Genomic DNA, 22,422 nt, shown 5'->3' with positions numbered 1-22,422 from the left:
AATAATATTTTTTTAAATCAGACTTTACCTCTTACCCTGGATATTCTTAAATTCTTTGGATATTATTGTGTTCCAACAACCACTCAGAATACCATTGTTTCTAGTTTTAGGATGAAAAAAAAATCAACATTCAGGCAGAATATGGAAATTATGATTAGAAAATGGTATTCAAACAATACCCAGATGTTTAAACATCTGGACGAGAAGATGCTCAACTGTCAATGAGTAACTAGTTGACTATTTTAATGTTAAAATTAGTTCTATTAATTCTGAAAATAGTCCTAGAGTTCATTTCTTATTCATACTGATATGGCTGTTTATTTAGATCCTATTTTTTATTTTTTATTTTTGGGCCACACCCAGTAACACTCAGGGGTTACTCCTTCCTGGCTATGTGCTCAGAATTCGCTTCTGGCTTGGGGGACCATATGGGATGCCAGGGGATCAAACCATGATCTGTCCTAGGACAGCAGCAAGCAAGGCAAATGCCCTACAGCTGCACCACCGCTCTGGCCCCTATATCCTCTTTTAATTGTAATTTTTCTAGTCCTGCCATAACTCTCCTTATTTTCAACTCATTACAATTTCTGCCCACTTGTATCTAGGATAACACCCCCAAAATAGCTTAATTATTTTATACTGCTGCTCTAAAAATATGCTCTTTGCTTGAGAAGGGTAGATTACTGCAAAATTATTTCCCTACAATTTTTTTATTCTTTTCTTTTTGTTCTTAATCTTCTCTCTCCTTTTTTAATCTTTGCTTATTTTGCTTTCTTTTCTCTACAGTCAGAATAAAAACTGTGACTTTTTTTGGTGTGTGTGTTTGTGTCCATAAATCATCTCATTCTCTTTAGACCTAGTTAATAATGCAACTTTTATAAAGAATTTTTAAGAAATATTTGAGATTAAATGTTTGGATTTTGAAACAGATACAGAAAAGAAGTCTAAGTGGGTCTTTAAATACTGAAATGAAACAGGTCTATTTTAGGTAGAAAAAAATATTCATTTTTCCATCAAGAAAATTCTTATTTAAAAAAAAAAAAAGCTCTCCTCAAAAAACTAGAAATACCTTATTTTCTTATTTTTTATTTTAGGAGCTAAAAACAATTGTGATACACAATCTATTTTTTTTAATAAATGATGAATGGAAATAGCGTTGATGAAAAATGGTTACTTGTAAATTTTGAATAACTACACGTTCTTGCTGGGAATTACTATATATGTGATGGCTTATTTATCACGCTGGTACTTTTCTGTTCATTAGAAAAATTTAGAAACCTCTCAGTGCATGACACCATGCTATAAGCTACAATAAAGAAGAGTCACAGCAACAGTATTAGTGTAACTTTAATGGTGTTCTATGTTTTTATTTCATTTTTTTTAACCCAGACTTTAGAAGTGGGAATACTTGTGCTTTAATTTAGGGTTCTCTTACTTAAATCATATGGTTTAAACTGGATACAGTGGGTTGTGGAAAGCTAATTATATGCCTCCAAAACTTCTTTAGTATAATTCATGTTATATATGCCACTTCCTCTGGTTTTGAGGTATAATATTTTCTTGAGGAACATAAATAAGTGAGGAAACTCTCACAAGTTTTCTTTTTTTTTTTTTTTTTTTGGTTTTTGGGCCACACCCGGTGACGCTCAGGGGTTACTCCTGGCTATGTGCTCAGAAGTCGCTCCTGGCTTGGGGGACCATATGGGACACCGGGGGATCGAACCGCGGTCCATCCAAGGCTAGCGCAGGCAAGGCAGGCACCTTACCTTTAGCGCCACCGCCCGGCCCCTCACAAGTTTTCTAATGAGTTCTCTAGTGCAAGGATACTATCCGGCCTGGGATGGAAGGAGGAAGTGCATAACATTTCCTGAAGGAAGGGAAGGATTTCACAAGGAAACATCATATTTTAACACCTTCATGAGTGTTCATATTTCACTGAGTTAATTCAAAAGACTGAACCCATGATGAAGCTATGGGCAATAGAATATTTAAAATTTTTTAGTATTTGGGTAATGTGTACAAGTTCCATATAGCTAAAAAAAAAGGAGTGAGAGTTCTGTAGTACCATTATTTCAGATACTAAAATTTATTATATTCTAAAAATAATTACTCTAAAAATTGTTGCGAGTGTGTCTCAGTAAATAGAGGGAAGAGATATGTGAAGAAGTTGAAGTATTAGTTGAGGATATGACGTAAAGACTTCTTTATGTCTCTCTGGGTTTTCTTTGTTACTTGCTGTGTGATATAAATAGTTTTTAAGAAGCTCTGAATATTGATTTGTATTTTGAAATACAACTAATTAGTTGTTTGCAATATTTTTAAAAGTGGAAGTTGGTAATTAAAAATCTCTTCATGAAGAGTTTAGAATTTATTATCTTCATGAAAACATATTTTAAAGATCATCTCTGTGACACATAGGTTATCAAAGGAATAGTTATTGTTTCTTCTTGAGGCCTATTTTAATTTCAAAATTATGATTTGCTCAAGTAATTTTATCTATGACTCAATTATGCCAGAGAAAAATGTCCACATTATAAGTTTTTGGATAAGTAAAAACAAACTTTATGAATATATAAATATAGGCAGTTATTAAAGAATATGTAAAAATTCACACTTGTCACCTTTAATCATCAAAAATAAATTAGTTTGTGCTTTAGATTGTAGTCTGATTCAAGGGTATTTTGTATACTTATTTTCATCACTCAACTCTTAGCCTAGACATAACGAAGGACCTCTTTACACACACCACTTCGTACCATTGGAACTGTGACATGATTAGTACCTGCAGTTATTGATTATTAAGAGCTTGAACTAAAAGTACTGGAGAGTTTATAATATAGGTAAAGTGCTTGCATTTCATGCAAACCAAGCCCAACCTTGGTTCAATTGTTTCAGCACTCTGCATATAGTCTCCTTGAGAGCATTTACAGGAAACAGTTCTGAGCACAGTCAGTAATAACCACTGGACACAGACTGGTCAGGCTCTTGCACAAATCAAACAAACCAACAGTGGCTCTAGAGGTAAGGCATCTGCCTTGCGAGCTCTAGCCTAGGACGGACACGGTTTGATCGCCAGGCATCCCATTGCCCAGTCCCCCCCCAAGCCAGGAGTGACTTCTTTTTCTTTCTTTGGTTTTTGGGTCACATCAGGCAGCACTCAGGGGCTACTCCTGGCTCTATGCTCAGGAATCACTCGCAGCAGGCTCAGGGGTCCATATAGGATGCCAGGATTTAAACCACCGTCCTTCTGCATGCAAGGCAAATACCCTACCGCTGTGCTATCTCTCCAGCCCCCAGGAACGATTTCTGAGCGCAAGCATCAACAGGTGTGGCCCCCAAACAAACAAACAAACAAACAAAAACAAACCAAACAAAATACCCAAAAACTTGAATTAATGATTTAATACTTTTCTGGGTCCCGAGTGATAGCACAGTGGCTAGAACGTTTGCCTTGCACACAGTTGACCCAGGTTCAATCCCCAGAATCCCATATGATCCCCTAAGCCTGCCAGGAGTAACTTCTAGTGCCACTCAGTATGGCCCACAAACTCACTCCACCCACCAAAATAAATAAAGGTGATCTCTTTTAAGTTTAGATTTTTTAATTTTTTTAATAAGATCTTTAAGTACCAAGTCATAAAAAGAATTCCCTGCTTCACCAGTGCAACATTCCCCCCAACAATACCCCCCATCTCCCTGGGTGAGAGTTTTGTTTTATTTAAAGCCACATCAGTTGGTGCTCTGGTGCTAACCCTGGCTTTTTTCTCTTGATTGAATTCAGAGGCCATTTGAAATTATGTTGACTTCATATTGCAAGACAAGGGGGCCTTACTCATTGTAGGGACTCTTAGAGACACTCAGTTAAGAACTTTGCTGGGGATTCACAAGCAGTGCTTAGGGTGTCCAAGCCCCCCACTGGTGATTCTTAGCCAATCTAGTCAGCACTTCAACACCAGCACCTGAGTGGTGATCCTGCTTTGTTGGAACTTAACCTGCCCCTGTCCTTGGGGTGCTTGGGGCACTATGATGCCAGCCCTAACTACTATACTATCTTAATCCTCTCAATTAAGATTTCTCTTTGTTTAATTTTCGTTTTGTTTTGTTTTGTTTCGGGCCACACCCGTTTGATGCTCAGGAGTTACTCCTGGCTAAGTGCTCAGAAATTGCCCCTGGCTTGGGGGGACCATATGTGATGCAGGGGGGGATCGAACCGAGGTCCTTCCTTGGCTAGCGCTTGCAAGGCAGACACCTTACCTCTAGGGGCCACCTTACCGGCCCCTTTGTTTAATTTTTGAAGTTTTTTTTTTTTTTGAGCCACTTTGTATAGTGCTCAGGATTTATTCCTGGCTCTACTCTCCTGGTGGGCCTGAATAGACCATAGATGATACTGGGCATTGAACCTGGGTTGGCCATGTGCAAGGCAAATAAGTGCCCTACTTGCTATACAATTGCTCCAGTCACCTAAATTAGGACTTTTAAAAGAAATTATCCTCAAGTTATAAATCAGATTATTCTTGCCAAATTTATTAAAATTTAACTTTTTTTTTCTTGTGAGTCTGCTATTTGGCTCAACTATAAAACATATATCTGGCATGTTGGAAATGAGTTTGATTTCCAACACCACAAAATTTTTTTTAAAGTTTATTATTATTGTTACTAGTTTGGGAACCACACACAGTGGTGCCCAGGGCTTGCCCCTGACTCTGCTCAGGGATCATACTGATGGGTTTTGGGGTCTGTTGGTTGCCAGGTCAGATGTGTGCAAGAAAAGCATCTTGAGCCCTCTGTTCTATCACACAAGCCTAATTAAAAAGTTTCTGATCAAGATTTCTGCTTTACTACAGAGCAAGCTTATTTATTTATTTTTTTTATTTATGGGCACATCTGGCAGCACTTAGGGGTTACTCCTAGATCTGCACTCAGAAATTGCTCCTGGCGGGCTCAAGAGACCATATGAATTGCCTGGGATCAAACCCGGGTCCATCCTGCATCGTCTAAATGCAAGGCAAATGCTCTACCACTGCAGAGCAAACTTAAAAAATAAATAAATAAGACTATATGGAGTCACTTTTACTTGTTCAAACTCAGCACTCTAACTGCATATTTAGACTGAAACTTTATGAACTGCTCCTTTACAAGTTAAACTAAATTCAAGCAATTTGAGAAGTCAGGTCATGAGCTCATGAATTTTCACTTTACTGAATTCATTTGTTTATTAGTTTGGTTTGTAATGTTCCTTAATGAACTCAGTAAATATTTGCTCGCCCTGCATACTTTAAGTAAATATATATCTACTCTGTTCAAGACAGATGATTTTTCCCCCTTCATTTAGGACAGAACAAAATCATCCCTAGTGTAGTCATTTTAAAGTTATCTGCAAACTATGTCTATTCAGTTATCAGAATGGGGTCCGTGAACTATGTCTACGTTTTGAAAATGTCTAACATGTGTTGTTAGTTCAGTTAATAAATTGAACCACATGAAATTATCAGATTCTACTATTTTGACCCACTAACACAACTGTTATTTTTAATTGAATATTAATATTTTTATTTTCCAATGAAATATTTTCAACATTTATTCTTTTCTAATAATATTGTCAGGAAGAACTGTACTAACAGATAGCCTAAGTGTTATATATTTCATATATATGCTGCATTATATTATGCCTATACAAAACTTTGAATGGATGGTCATTAAAAACTGCTATCCAGTATTCTTGGTAAACTACTTAATTATACCTTTTTGAAATGGGGAAATGACTCAAAGGGGCTGGAGCACAGATTTTACATGTGTGATAGCTATAGTCAATACCTTGTAAAATGTGATCCCTAAATACCAACAAAAGCAAACTTTGATCAACAAAATGGGAAATATTTCTGAGAGATAGCTCTGAGAGTACCTGGTGCAACCTCCAAATCAAGAGAATACAAATTATGCCTTTTCATGTATAAAAATGATAATATCCCTGAATAAAGGGTAGTTATAATTTCTGTGTGTCACACATTCATTTTGAATGTGTTTTATTTTAGGAGATTCTAAGCAGTTAAAATACTCAATTCAATTTTGCGGCTAGATGCTTTGTTGATCTTTTAGCACAAGTAACTTTTCAATGTGTAGAATGGTGTTTATATTTCATTTAATATACTGCTTGATGTTGATATAGTTTATGGAATTTGTGAATGTCTCACACCAATCAATCATTCAGTTAAATGAATGTTTTGTGTTCAGGTTCACAAAGATAGTATTTTTTTTTTGCAGTTAAAAAAACCTCTGGACTAAAAATGGCAGTTCAGAGGACTAAGCATCATAGGAAAAATAAAGTAATATAGGAACCTTATAAACTGCATATTTATACCATGTGAACTTGCATAAATAAATTCAGTCATTGCTTATTATTATAATTAGACATTAATACTTTTACTTGTGTCTATTTCCCATTAATATTTGAGGGAGTTCAGATAATTTTAAAGACAATTTTAATAATAATGCTATTAATAATGACAGTTATAATAAAATAACAATTTAAACAATAAATTAATTTTAATTTTAATAAAAATACAATTATAATAACTAATAATTCATATAATAACAAATTTAATAATGATTTTAATAAGTTGCCAGCACAAATGCAGATTGAACCTTAAGTTTTCTTTAGAAAAATGTGCAATACAAATTTTTTATTCCATCTGAAAAAATGCTAATGAGATAAGCCTTTGCTTTCCTGATATTGTATGAAACAAATTAATGATTTCAAAAGTAAATCACCGTTTCAATTAAGAAAATCATTTCAATTTTTCCTAACATTTGGGGGCATTCAATGTCTTCTAAAAAGACATGCTCATTAACAGAACCTAAATTGGCATTTTTTTCATATGGTGTAAATTTAATGAAAGAATGAAATAATAGTGAAAGTAAATGCTTAATGGATTTTTTCCACCTATAACATCTTTCAATGTGATTTTTGTTATTGTTGATCTGGATGACAGACAGTGAGACACAGCTCCGGAGAGACATGGTTTTCTGCCAGAGTCTTGTGGCCACGGTATGTGCGTTTTCTGAGCAACTCATGGCAGCTTTAAACCAGATGTTTGACAACAGCAAGGAAAGCGAAATGGAAACTTGGGAAGCTAGCAGACGGTGGCTGGACCAGATCGCCAATGCAGGTGTTCTGTTTCACTTTCAATCTCTTCTGTCACCTAACTTGGTAAGAAACCACTTTTCCACCATCTGCCAATAGTAACTTAGATGGTGCTTATGTTCCCCAATAGGAAGTGTTTATTTCTTATTGTTATAGCAGTCTAATTATTGCCTACCTGAAAAGACTGGAACTGGGGAGACTGTTCAAAGAGTTGGAATGCAGGAGGCTCTAAATTCCATCTCCATCACCCACCCACCCTCCTCCAGCATAAGAAGATGGAATTTGTCAGGCCCATATTACTGGACCATGTATAATCTGCAATGGTAGCCGGGCTCTGGGAGACTGTTGGGGAGTCTGCTCTGCAATGAATATATAATTTTCAGTTTTTAGTATTTATATAAACAATATTATTTATAATATTGTTGGCTAAGGTTCTATGCATCCAAGAGTCTCAACTCCAGTCCTACAACCAATGTCACATTCTTTCAACAATGAGCCAAAGTTCCTTCCCATTCCTATTCTCTGTCTCCTTGAAAAGCACATTTTTTGTGTAATTATTTTGGTAATTTTGGTCTTAGGTATGCAGTAGAGTTGGTTGTCATATTTTTGAAGTATAGGTGAGGTCCAAAGTTCTTACCATTGGTCGTTTATTACTTCCAGACCCTCAAATACATTTTTCTCCATACATTTTTATTGCTCTAATTCAGGTCTAAGAGTTTTCCCACATTTGATGTCTTCTATTTTCTTGCCATATTTAAATAATACCTTTTTAAATGAAAAAGCAAAGTTTTAATAAGTATGTAGGAGGTATTCCTTCTTCCCTTTATGATTTATTTTCTGTGGCTGCTAAAAGCTAGAAAGCCTCCATCTGTTTCCAATTCCTATATCCTAACCACTGAGTGAACAAGGTTCATTCCAGGAAAAAGGGTCTTTCTGCCTCTGTTTCTTGTTTCTAGTCCAAAAGAGGCAACCTGCTATGGAATGGAAGTTTTCAGTGAGGTTGCTATTCTGGAGTGTGCTTGATAGACAAGCTCTGACAACTCACATAAAATTTGCATGTATTAAATGATTTTAGTTCCTTTATCTCTGTGTTAATTCTGTTAAATTGAAGAACATAGCCTTAATAACTATAGAATAATCATTGATTGTGTGGCAGTTTTTCACCATGGATCAGATGGAACAGTCTTTAAGTATTAAGTTGATAAACAAACATGATTAGAGGGTTTTCACCATTTTATTTCTGGATTTGTGATAGTTATTGGAACATAAATATGTTTACTCAGATATGCTGGTTTTTGTGTTCATTAAATAGTATTATATTTTTAAACACAAATGCTACTGTAGCTATTAAAATACACATAGGAAGCATGACTGCCAGGAAGCTCGTTTGAGATTTTAGGCAAGTATATTTGGTTTATATAGCAAAGTAAATTTTTTCTTCCATGAGGCTAATAGTAGAGGGGTTATTACTATGCTATAAAGGTATAAAGGCTCTGAAATGATAAGGTAAGAAAGTCCATTTCATTGTACATTAGAGAAAAAGTAATCTTTCTTAAAATGATTTTGCCCTCCAAGAATTTATGATAATCTTCTTGTTTTTCTACTAATACAATTTAAAAAGGGTTTAATTAATGGAAAAATTGAAAATAATGAAAAATTTAAATAATAAAACAATGAAATAGGCTACCTTTGGAGGCCTGTTTAGAACTAAGTAAGTATTTTTTTCAAATATATTTTACATACATAGGAAACCACTTCCTAATTACACAATAGGTGGGCAATCTGTGTTTATTGAATGAATGAATAACTGCATGAGGTTTTGTTTTCTCCTAGTTTTAAACTGCCATGTTATAATCAAATGCTTGATTTAATTTCAATTTCAATTTCAATTTCTTTTGTTCTGGGTGTTAATAGTACAATATGTAGAATTCTTGCCTTGCAGGTGCCCACGCAAAACTTTGGCACACCATATGCCCCATCCCAGAAGTGAACCCTATGTGCAGAGTAAGGAATAAACCCTGAGCACTGCTGGGTTTGACCCCCCCAAGTAAAAATAATAACTTTATATGAAAAGCCAAGAAATTAGGAAAATATTGGTATGCCATTTATCTGTTAATTGTTATTTTCATCATATGTATAAAGAATAAACATAGCAACAAAAATTTACTATAACATGAGCAATGGATGTAAGCAGATATTTCTCTGATTAAGATATAAAATAGCTAAAAACACACAAGAAGATAATGTTAGCCATTGAAGGAATTCAAATCAAAACCACTATGAGGTAATTTTTATACATGGCATGGGTAGCTGTAATCTAATAGACAAATATGAAATTGCAAATATTCATAAGGATCTGAAGAAATTATAGTGCTCGACTTTTCTGCTAGGACTGTAAACTAGTAAAGCTATTTTAGATGACAGTTTGACAGTTCCTAAAAATATTATACACAGAAGTTCTGCTCATTATTAACACCCAAGAGGAGTAAATTTTATGCTCATGAACAAAATATGTATACAAATGTATACATATACACAATTTCTCATTATAGATAGAAAACACTTGGAACAACCAATATGTCCAGAACTCAAAGTTGTGGCTTATTCTATACTATTGTTTTATTTGCCAATAAAAATAAGCATACATGCTATATTATGGATATAGTTTGGAAGCATGCTTTATAAATCAAGACAGTTGCAAAAGTACTTCTATTTTCAGTCACATTGTTATATAATATGCTAAAAAGGCAAATTTTAAAGACAAAGTAGGTTAGTGATAGCCTGGGGCAGGAGGTTAGGAAAAAAGAAATGGGCAGTGAATTCTAATGGTGTAAAACTTTTATTAGAGTGGGCATGATATATTCCAAATTTAGATTAAGTTAATAGTAACATAACTTTGTGAAGTATATACTATATGCACCATGCCATGTGCTTTATGAATGCATTTTGTAAAATGTAAATTTTATCTTAAATATCATTTTTGAATTGGGCTTGTGTAACCTTTAAGTTTAATTAAATAATTGATTGCTCAGAAAAAACTTTCTACAAAACCAGAGTATTTCTGCATTTGTAACAAGAACATACAGACCTTGAGATCTAACTGGCTTTCAGAGCTGCGGGCTTGGATGGTCTGTGTGGCCTTGGGCACAGTAAGGGGCCTTTTGGGTTTGGCCACATCTGCTAAAGCACTCGTGTGATCAGAGGTAAATCTGTTGGAGACATTTCTTTCCATGCATTTTCCATTCAGCTGAAAAAAACAGCTTCTTCAATCCTGTTTGCCTAACTCTAAGTTCATGACATTTTCTAGCTGCTTCAAAGAACTTTTACAAAATGATGGTGTAATATGCATTTTCTTTAACATGTAGTGTGAACAGCATACTCAATGAAGAACAATAGAGGCAAGGTGACAATTCGTAACCTTTTAGTTCTATGCTGCCCTTTTTGGGATCTTGACTTTTTTAGTGACTCTTTTTATATTAAAAATTCTTAAATTCCTCCTTCAAGCCTTACTAATCTACCAAAAAAAATAACAATAAACTTGACAGATAGCAGCTTTCAAAAGTTTATTAAAGTAAAAATAACATTCATAAGAAAACAATATATTCCTTCTAACTAGTTTCAGCTATTAAAAGATAAGGTGTATGTGGTAAGGCTGATTATTCTTTTGTCATTAAATTGCTTAAAGACTATCGATAGTATTTCAAACTACTATTTAAAAGGCCATAATCTATCAAATCTAGAAAAATGACATTGCTGAGACTTGCACTGAACTTCTTATCACATCTGGGCCTTACCTGTTCTGGCTCTAAATAAAATCCTATAATAAAGAGACAAATGATTAAGACAGATTGGATTTCATATTCGTAAGATGTTAGATTAAGGATTCATAAAAACAAGTGAGGTGAAAATTATTCTTGTCCCCAAGCTCTTTGGAAGAGAAGTCATTACACACATACAAATTGCTTTTATCACAGTTCTAATAAATTGCAAATTGAATATTGTGTAGATTACTCTATTGCCAAATGAATGACCATTATGACTTACATCAAACACTATTTTTGCTTTTCAATTATAATAAAAGTATAGAAGTTTAGAATGTTTTCTGTGTATATTTATTAGTATAGGCAGAATTTGTAATATGATTAAACTCTACAAAATGAAATTAAAAGTTTCACAGATATTTTCACATTAGAAAAAAAGGGAATTGTAAAAGAAATGTGACTTTGATGGATTTGCTCATTTCATTTTGAGCAATAAAATTGCAGGTAAGAGTGGACTAATTGTTTTATTTTTTAAAAAGTGAAAGTTTTGATCTGGATGTATTATTTTTCTACTCTGTTATATTTTAATTTATTCAGTCCTATATATTCATGATAGGTATATTTTACTTTCATCTAGACAGATGAACAAGCTATGCTAGAAGATACACTGGTTGCACTATTTGACTTGGAAAAAGTTTCCTTTTACTTTAAGCCATCAGAAGAGGAACCGCTTGTTGCTAGTAAGTAGCTAAAAGTCTCATAGATGTTTCATCAAATTTCTTTATTATCAAACAACATGTGAATACATGTTGATATTAATGTACTTGATATGCATGCACTTTATATGGATATTTATATTTTATATAAAATATTTTATAATAAAACTGTAGAAATTCTTGAGAGGTTGTTTTAGACTTTTATTATTTGTGATTTATAAGGGCCTTTCCAGGTAATGCTGAGATAGCAAGCTGGCCGCCATGCCCTATAATGCTCTGCAAGTTGACATAAGCTTGAAGGGTCAGTTCTGGGACCAGTGCTGCCATGTTGCTCTGATCTAACTATGCTCACAAGCTGTCATGGCTATCCACTGATAATGGGTATGTAGACATACCAGAGATCCAATTTAAGGTCTTGCACATGTGAAAACTGTGCGTTACCACTTTGAGTTTTTTTCTCTCTAGACTTAAACTTGGGAGGGATTGTAAAAGGATGCTCAAAGCCCTCAAGCAGTGCTCAGGAGACCCTTAGGTTTCTCCTGACTAATCTTAGCTAACAGGATCAGAGGTTCAAAGCTGGAGGGACTAGAGCATTAGTTCACCCAGTAGGGTGTTAGCCTTGCATATGGCCTACATGGGTTTGATTTCTGGTATCCCATATAGTCCCCTGAGCATTCTGAGAGTGGACTTCAGCTATTTTTAGGGAGTGATCTTGAACTACACCTGATGGTGCTCAGGCTTACTCCTGGCTCTGTGATCAGGAATCACTCCTGGTAGGCTCAGGGGACCATGTGATGTAAGGGATGGAACCCAAGTTGGTAGTGTACAAAGCAAGTGCCCTACCATCTCTACTGTCACTTCAGCCCCTGAACTTTAACTTTTATTTCCCATTCGTCCCAAATTGTTTTGTGTGTGTGCAGCAATTTTTTGTTGGTCAATATTTGGTTTATTGATTGCCATTGTAGTAAAATAGACATACTAGGAAATTTCTATTTAACAAATATTTAGCTTATTATTTTCTGGCAGTATTGACTCATAATGTGGAAAACATTTTTGTTGTCTCTCTTCAGAACTTTTACATTCTTCTAAATAGAAACTCTATATACATTTTAAAAAATTCTCTTATTTCCTCTTTCTTCAGTCTCTAGCACCTGCCTAATTCTACTTGCTATTTTTATGAATTTGTCTTTGCTAAATACCTCATATGATTAGAATCAAGAATCCTTGTCATTTCTGCTACTTTTGTCATTCATTTTAAACAAGAGTTTGTTAATGTTTTCACTCTTCATCTTTAATTTATCTCATAGAGTGTGATATGTTCTTAAAATCAAGTATATAAGGCAAAAAGAAGTGTATCCAAAATTGTGCCTCTATTGTACAATATGTGATCCAATGGTTCTGTTTTGAAAGTCATTGTAATTACTTAATCTGATAGTAATTTATACTTTATGATTGAGTGTATATTCTGGTTTTTTAAATGTTGAAAATAATTTCATTTTAGTATGTACAAATAGATTGATTTAATTCCTTTATTCACCCCATACTACCTCCTTTGGCAAAGTTCTTCAGATTCTTTGTTCTTTCTCCAGCATTCAAGATAGTACTGGGAACAAAGAAAGCAACTGCGTTTTAAGAATATCAGTGAGCAAATATCAATTAAGTTCACAGAATACAGCAGGTAGAATGACTTTGTGACTGCAAACTAGAAAAAAAATAACTTGTAAAGACTGTTGGAATCATTTATAAAAAATACAGTAGTATTAATTTCAAAATTTAAAGGAAACCATTGATGAATTCATTTAAAGATTAAAATGCATCCCTTTGATTTAGCAACTTGCTACCATTATTATTTATTTTTACTAAAATAGTATCAGCATCATTATTTTGTTCTTGCACTGCTGCCATATACCCTTCACTACTAGAGTTCCAGCTTCTCTCCACTATTATCATTGGCCCCTTCTACTCCAACCTTGTACTCTTAGATCATGGTTCTTTTGGTCATTTTAGGGTTGTTTTTATTGGAAATGATCTAATCCTTGGCTTTGTTTTCATATTCCACATGTGAATGAGATCACCTGGTACTTGTCTTTTTCTTTATGACTCATTTTTTTAGCATGACCTCCACCAATTCATCCAAATTGCAAAAAAACTATAAGAAGTTATCTTTTCTCATAGCTAAATACTATTAAACTGTATTTATATACCTCATTTTCTTGATCTATTCTTTAGTTGTTAGACACTTGCATTGTTTAAAGATTTTGGCTATTCTGAATAATAAAAGCAACATTTTATAAGATATTTTCTAGAGAAATAACACTTATTCAAAATCTACCATTATTTCTAAAATAAATATCACTTGTGAATCATTTCAATATTGTAATTAATAGATTTAAAATGGTCTTAAATAGTATCTTTCAGGTCAAGAATTCCTAGCACTTACTTTTCCCTCTTTTCTTGTTTGTTTTTCATAAATAATCCTATTATGGTAGATATAAAATTTTCAGGTCTATCTCATACAATAGACTAATGAAATTTACTAACTATATCATTTTAGGACTAATAGTCACTTATTTATTTACTCATCAAAAAGTTCTCACCAGGGGCTGGAGTGGTGGTATAAGCAGTAGGGTGTTTGCCTTGCATGTGCTGACCTAGGATGGACCACATTTTGATTCCCCGGTGTCCCATATGGTCCCCCAAGTCAGGAGCAATTTCTGAATGCAGTGCCAGGATAAAGCCCTGAGCGTCACTGGGTGTGGCCCACCCCCACTCCCGAAAAAAAGTTCTCGCCATATGCTATTTGAGGTTGGATGCACTAGAAAATTGAATGGATATTCTTTATAAATTTTATATCCAAGTGAGGCAAGATAAATAATTAGTCAAGTAATGAGATAACTACTCAGGTAAAAGAGCTAATTTGTTAGCTAATTACAATTCAATTTTAGATTACAATAAGAAAAATATAAAGGAAGAATACAGGATGAAAATTAAGTCAGTGGAATTTGTAAGTATTTAAGATCAGGAGGGAAACCTTGGTAAGGAAAGCAAAGCCCTAAAAGGGTTAAAGGAGTGAGTTCTAACTATCAATAGTATGGGTGTTCCAGACTTTTGAAACAGTCAGAGCCAAAGCTGAGGTAGGAATGTGTATTGCATGTTCCTAAGTAGCAAAGACCCTGGAAACACAGGTAGAGTGAGTAAGGGAAACAAGCAGGAGATAAAAACAGAGATCAGACTGTGGAGAAAAGGACTTCTCAATATCACCACTGGACAGAGAAATCACATCATCATATTTTATAATTGGAAGAATCTAAAAGAGCCTATCTAGGAAGAGACTGTTCTGACTGCTGTATTGAATCCATCTTTATTGTGGTCAAGGATTGAAACAGACCATGAGTGTACATTTCACCCCACCCTCCTTACTTCATGTGCTTTATTAAAGCTTTATTGAGTATTGCTCATAGTCTTATTTTTATATTAAAGAATAAGAAGATTATGGGAAAATTATATTATATGCAAGAAGACTATATCTGGATTAAAGATATTTTTCTAGAAATCATGAATAATATACATTATGTATAATATACTCAATTATGCATACATATATGTATAAATATTCAATATAATATAATATATGTATAATATATTCAATTATGCATAAATAATATATGTATAATATATTCAGACTAGATGCTATAAATTGGGTTCTCACTTTATAATGATGACCAAATGGAACAAATTCTCTCTTGGTGCAGAATTTAGAGACTAGTAAGGATACAAATAAATAAATGTGCTATTTGACACTAATCTCAGAGTGGAATGCACGTTGTATTATGCTGTTAGTGAAGGAAGACATGATTTTAAGTTGCATATAATTCAATTTGTTTTATAGAACATCTTCATATTTTTGAGAACATTATAATGACTGTAGTCTTCCCTTTGATAATGATTCAGGCAATTCCACACTGATTATTCATTAATTTCCTAATTAATAGTCAGGAGATTGAATATTTCAAGACTCCATGCTTTCACTTGCTGCCAGGCATTATTCTGGAAGTTAAAGCCATGGTGAATAAGACAGATACCTTGCTGATTTTGTGGAGTAAGAAATAAGGCAGCAGTGACAAAGAGAATTTGAATGATATGACTTAGGCAAAAGTTAAGCTGATGCAAAAGAATTAAGTATCAGGTGTCCTGTTAAATTAAAGCTGAGATCTGAGGGATCAGAATGATCCAATTCTACAGAGATTTAAGGTACATCAGAGCAGTCAAAGGGAGTTAATTTTTTGTTGTTCCTTTGGCACCACACCCAATGGTGCTCAGGGCTTACTCTTGACTTTGTGCTTTGGTATCACTCCTGTTGGGCCCCATGCACCATATGGGATACCCAGGATCAAATTTAGGTCTGCCTAATGCAAGACAGCAAGCACTCTCGCTGCTGTTCTATCTCGTCAGCCCCAAGAAATTAATGAATTCTTAAGTCAAAGGTTTCTTTTCAAACCTACATTTTAATTCCGTGATGGAATATTGTATTTACATGTATGCTGCACCTTTTTAATTCTTCTCCAGTAAAAATCTCTCTACAGGAACATTTTTCATGCAGCGATTATTTAAAAAAATTTTTTTTTTGGGTCACACCCGGCAGTGCTCAGGGGTTACTCCTGGCTCCATGCTCAGAAATTGCTCCTGGCAGGCACGGGGGACCATATGGGATGCCGGGATTCGAACCGATGACCTTCTGCATGAAAGGCAAACGCCTTACCTCCATGCTATCTCTCCGGCCCCTATTTTATTTTAAAATTTTTTAACCATTTTATAGTCATATTTAACAAGTTTGTTTTTAATGGTAGATCCATTTTGACAAATAAGAGAAAAGAATTTTTAGCTACAGATTTTTTATTTTTACACATATCTGAGACATATATTTTTGAGTTGTCTTTACTATTCCATAATTTAAAGCATCAACTACTACTTTATAATTTTAATAGCATTATTCCTTTGATAACAGTTTAGCTATACTGACATAAAGCATAAATAAATGCAAATTATGGGACTAGACCAATATGACAGCAAGTAAGAGGCTTGCCTTGCACTTTACTGACCTGATTTAGATCCCTGGCATCTTATGGTCCTCGGCCCACCAGGATTGATTCCTGAGCAAAGGAGCTGAGAGTAAGCCCTTAACACTCTTTGGCTCCAAAACAAAACACACAAAAAATAGAGCTGAAAAATTAAAATATGTATATAGAAGTATTGTTTGAAAAGTGAAGATATAATGCAGAAAAATATGTTTATATCCGACTTTCTTTAGTTTCCTTGCATTCTTTTTTTTTTTTTTTGGTTTTTTTGGGCCACACCCGGTGACGCTCAGGGGTTACTCCTGGCTATGTGCTCAGAAGTCGCTCCTGGCTTGGGGGACCATATGGGACGCCGGGGGATCGAACCGCGGTCCGTCCAAGGCTAGCGCAGGTAAGGCAGGCACCTTACCACCAGCGCCACCGCCCGGCCCCCCCCCCCTTTTTTTTTTTTAGTTTCCTTGCATTCTTATGTTTAGAAATCAAGAAAAAAAACAATTTTATCATAATTAGAATATACTTTTTAGCCCTTCAAGTGAGAACTTTATATATTTTCAAAACCAACAATTCTTTATTTCTTAAAAATAGAAAAGTATGGTAAACATTTTATAGGACACAGAAGACATATAAATGAAATACATACAATACCTTTCTTGTTGCTTTGAAAAGTTAGACCCATTTAATATCGAACTTGGAATCTGTGGTTATTACTGGTATTAAACATTAAATTAAATTTTCTGTAAAATTTTATTTCAAATCTACAACAAGCTAGACACAGAAGGGATCACTTATACTAGCAGCCGGGGGGGGGGGGGCAAAGAAGGGGATATGGGATGCATGCTGGGAACAGGGGTGGAGGGAGGACAACATTGGTGGTAGGAATGCCCCTGATTCAATGTCACTATGTACCTAAAATACTACTATGAATAATTTGTAATCCACGTTGGTCAAAATAAAAATTATTAATAAAAAATAAATATTGAATTCAAAAACATACTATAATTTGAACTTTTTAACTAACCCATGTTATTGTTTTAGTAATTTAGAAAAACTGCATTCATTTGTAATGAGGTAGAATTATTAGTGTGGATATGCATCATAGTCTGCAGAGAAATTATTAGTGTGGATGTGTCTGGCAGCTCCTAACACTAACAACTATCATGACAATCTTAATAAGTGAGAGAAGTAGAATGTTTCTCTGTCTCAAATACAGGCAGGGGTTGTGGGAGCAGGGAGATGAGGGGCATTGGTGGTGGGAATGTTGCACTGGTGAAGGGGGGAGTGTTCCTTTTGTGACTGAAATCCATCTATAGCCATGTTTGAATTAAAGTGTTTAAATAAAGATGTTATTAAAATATAATAAAATAGTCTATAAAACAAAGAAATGCTCCCACAAGCAGATTGTTATTTTTCAGTTGGCTGTCTTTTTCTTTTTCTTTTTTTTTTTTTACATCGATTTAATTTAGGATTTTTGAAAGTAGCTAAAAGAATTTAGACACATAATTTTAAAGGACTTATAGGACTTCAACTGAGGTAATTCAATTGTGATCTGGTTCTCTGGGAATGTAGTTTGCAAATGCAAACTAATTTTGATAATGGTTGCTTTGTACTCAAAATTCTTGCATACAAAACTTAAGAAGTATACCTCAAGGACTCATTCAGACTAAAATATGAATGAGACAGCTGCCCTGGGAGATTTTGGTTTTAAACCATGTGTAGCTAAACTTCTCATTTAGTTAAGTGAGACATCTGGTATGTCAGAGTGTAATGAAGTTTCCTTTCAGAAAATTTTATATACAATGCAATAATAAATCTGTTGTTTTAGTCAGTGAGTCTTATTTAATACTCTTACTGAATAGCACTGTAAATATACCTAGCCTGAACTTGTTATTCGCATGTACCTTTAATGTACTTGTTTGTTATCATTTTCAGGATTCTCTTTAGGCATTAAAATTTTGACCTTAAATGTCATTTTAGATGTTCCTCTTACTTATCAAGCAGAAGGAAGCCGGCAAGCTCTGAAAGTTTACTTCTATATTGATAGTTATCATTTTGAACAACTGCCTCAAAGGTTGAAAAATGGAGGAGGATTCAAAATTCATCCTGTTCTTTTTGCTCAAGGTAATTAAGCTGCTATATGTTTCTTATACTTTTATTTTTAATTATTATTTTATTCCTATTTTATGAAATAAATCTAATTGTAACCATTACTATTATATTAATTGAAAAAATCTTTTGGTATGTATGTAATGTATTGACTACTAGGATTATTTATTTAAGAAAAGAAGAACAAGTGACTTATTTATCAAATAAGTTTATAACATTATGATGGGGAAATAGACATGAGAAGATTGAATAAATGAAGATAAATTGTTAAGTTGGCTTAAATAAATGATAATAAAGCCATTGAAATTACATGCCAACTCTTTTAGTGGCAGGTCTTTAACCACTAATTTACAAACAGAAATGCTAATATAGTTAGATATGCATATTGCATGTAAATATGTATTTAAGATCATTTCAATTTCATTGGACTTTAAGTTAATGCTGATTTTTGTTATTAATTTTCTACATGTTAAATAATTTATCAAAAATGTATGCCTTCATAAGTAAAAATATTTTTCTTAATAAAAATGAGTACCAGCTATTGAGAAAATTAAGACCAATATGAGTAGGAAAGTTATGTATATGTATATGTAAGTCTATATAAACTTTTATATATGCATATATAATTATATGTAGTATATACTTATATAATATCTATATATACTTATATATTTATAAGTAAGAAAGTTTTATATATAATAGAAGTAAGAAGGTTCTTATATTGGACTGATTTCTAAGGGAATAGCATAAATATATGTTAATTACAGATTCACAAATCCAGAAAAAATATCAGAAATTGAGATCAATATATAAACTCTTTTGGTCAATGCTTTATTTTACTTAAAAGACATAGTAGTGAAAATATCTCATACTTTATTCTTAAAATTTCTATCAATTTTTCTGATTGTTACCCTAGAACAATTCAATTTCCTTTATGGAAGTTATCAATAACTACACTATTATTACTATAGAAATTTTATATTCTAATAAAAGATGAGAAGAGCAGAGAAATAAAATCAATTTCTATAACTTAAACGTATGAAATTCAAATTTACTAATGAGAAAATTCTGCTTTATCATTTGCATTTAAAACTAAAAAAATTAAATTCTTAATTGTTATGTTTTATAAACAGTGACTATCTAGAACATTTCCTTTATTGTCATAATTATATTCAAGGTATATTTATAAAATATATTTATGCAAATGGAAAATTTCAGTAAAGAAATTTAAGAATGAAGGGAAGTATGCTCATTTTTTCTTTGCAGTACGTCTAAAGGAATAAAGAATAAATAATTTAGAGCAAAAATAAACCTTTGGAATTAACTAAAATAAATTTAAAAAGCTATTACAGAAAGATAGTCTTAGGAGATCAGCAAGAAAGCTCGTTTGGAATGTTAACTGCTACTTGGCTTAACCAGGGCTTATATTGGTTAAAGTCTTTTCAGTTATTTTTCTTTGTCTTTTTGAAAGTATCCTGTCTTTGAAGTCATTACTGAGACAACAGATGGCATTAAGGTTTTTTTTAAATAAATTATTATTTTTGTCACATTAGCTATGAATAACTGATATTCATACTCAGCAGCAAATGTTCATAGGAAAATATTTTTTCAAGTAATAATTGTTACTAATGCCAATATAAAAGTAATCCCTAAATATATATGATTTTATGAAGGATAATATTATTAAGAGGCAATTGAAAGAAAAAACCCACAGCAACTTTTCACTTTTAGTCTTCTTGAAGAAATAAAATATAAAAACAATTGTAATAAGCAACAGTGGGATGCTTTGATGTTTAAGTCATATAAGTAAAGAAGACTTGTGCGGAAAAAAGTTTCCTGGGAAATTTATTTAAGTCAGTACTTTCTCAAATTGTATGTGGTATCAATTATGTAGAAGGAGGAGCAGGCACAGTAGTTGATATAGCACCCTGCAAAGATAGGGCTATTAAATTAAGATTTCCAGGGTTGTCAATGAGCAGGTCATATCTTAAGGAAGCATTGTTGAAGGCCAGAGCTACAGAAAAACAAGATTATATACACACATAAGTGAATCAAATCTCCATATTTCCAAAGAATAGAACAGAGGTTGACAAAAAAAAAGTATCATGAAGCAAAATTGGAACTTGAAGATTACACTAAAGCAGTCATCTAGCTTTCTTCTATTAAAAGTACATCTCCTCCTGTCCAGATAATTAATCCTGTTGCTGTTCTCTTTCTTCATAAGGCAGAACCAGTAACCGTGAAAATGAGTATAGCAATCTGGAATAATATTGTTTTGGAGGCTGGCAAGAGAAGACAAGGCTTTAGGCACATTGTGTGGCATGTTGATTGCTTTAGCTTTATCCTCAACACAACAAACAAACCCACACAACAACAAAAATGATCTTACCCTTCAAAAAATAGTAGTGTTGATTTTGTTTTATTTATAAGATTAAAAATAAAGCAGGGAGGGGAGTTGGTATCACTTCCAGGCAGGACTACTGTCTGTAGAGTTTGTGTGTTTTCCACATATCTGTGTAGGCATTTTTCTAGTTCTTCAGTTTCTTTCCACATTTTAAAGATATATATGTAGTAGTTATAAACATTGGTATGTTTCAGTGGTTTTAGAGCAGGGGTCTCAAACTCAATTTACCTGGGGGCCGGAGGAGGCAAAGTCGGGGTGATCCTTGAGTGCAAAGTCAGTAGTAAGCCTTGAACATTGGGGGGTGTGACCCAAACAACTAAAACAAAACAAAACAAAAAAAGATTCCTCTAGGGCAGGGCCACAAAATGTTGTACGGAGGGCCGCAAATGGCCCGCGGGCCACGAGTTTGAGACCCCTGTCCTAGAGTGAGTGACTGACTATGTGTAAATGGACATCTTATCCAGGATTGGCTCTTTCTCTGTGCCCTGGATTTCCAGGTTGTAGAAAGTGGGTTTGAATATGAATGAATGAATTAAAGTAATTATTTAAGATAATTAAAATTTAGGGGTCTTTATTTTGAAATTCAATTTTGTGACCAGATAATGCTGTAGGAAGTTTTATACCAATCAATTGGCCATTGTTAAAATTGGTTTTGTTATACTTTAATTTTGCTTAAAGTTGATTTCCAAGAACTTATGGAAGATGTTATGGAATATTTAGCTCACTTTCTCCATTCACTCTTTTCTAACTTGTTTTCATGCTGTCATCACAGTTCTTCATGCTGACTATACCAATCTGGGGGAAAATTTCTGTAAATACTCATCCATGGTTTTCCAGTAAAGCTATTAGGTTAGACTATCTAATACAGTACATTTTAGAGGTTTTCTTGGTGGTTCTAATGTTCCTGGGGTGTAAGATAGTACAGGTCTATAGACTTAGAAAACATTATAGTTTTGGACTTAATATCTTAATAACTATTTTACACACGTCTAGATTTGGGTGAACTGGGCCAAGGGGTCTTTCTCCTTTGCCTCTGTATCATTAGTACTTTAGGGTACAGGATATCCCACAGTTGTCTTGAGTGGAATCTTTTACTTGAAAATTGTGGACAGTATTTTTAGAGCTGAGCTAGATATCGTGGTACTCAGATCCTGGACAATAAGCCCATCCATTCCAAAAGGTCTGAGTGTGCGATGTAGAATAGCCAAAGGCACAGCACATG

The 22,422-nt window shown here is 33.7% G+C and overlaps 1 protein-coding gene across 1 annotated transcript in view; it reads left to right on the top strand.

The window, feature by feature from the left end:
* Positions 1-22,422, top strand: part of PREX2 (phosphatidylinositol-3,4,5-trisphosphate dependent Rac exchange factor 2) — a 304,551-nt gene that overhangs the window by 222,277 nt on the left and 59,852 nt on the right. Inside the window, exons 32-34 of the mRNA XM_049781797.1 lie at positions 6,990-7,207; positions 11,540-11,642; positions 18,668-18,811. Of these exons, the coding sequence (XP_049637754.1) occupies positions 6,990-7,207; positions 11,540-11,642; positions 18,668-18,811 (465 nt within the window). The remainder of the gene's footprint in view (positions 1-6,989; positions 7,208-11,539; positions 11,643-18,667; positions 18,812-22,422) is intronic.

This window comes from Suncus etruscus, chromosome 10, assembly GCF_024139225.1.
Source record: "Suncus etruscus isolate mSunEtr1 chromosome 10, mSunEtr1.pri.cur, whole genome shotgun sequence".
Lineage (NCBI taxonomy): Eukaryota > Metazoa > Chordata > Mammalia > Eulipotyphla > Soricidae > Suncus > Suncus etruscus.
The sequence above is the reverse complement of the archived record's forward strand: the minus strand, read 5'-3'. Positions and strand labels throughout refer to the sequence as shown.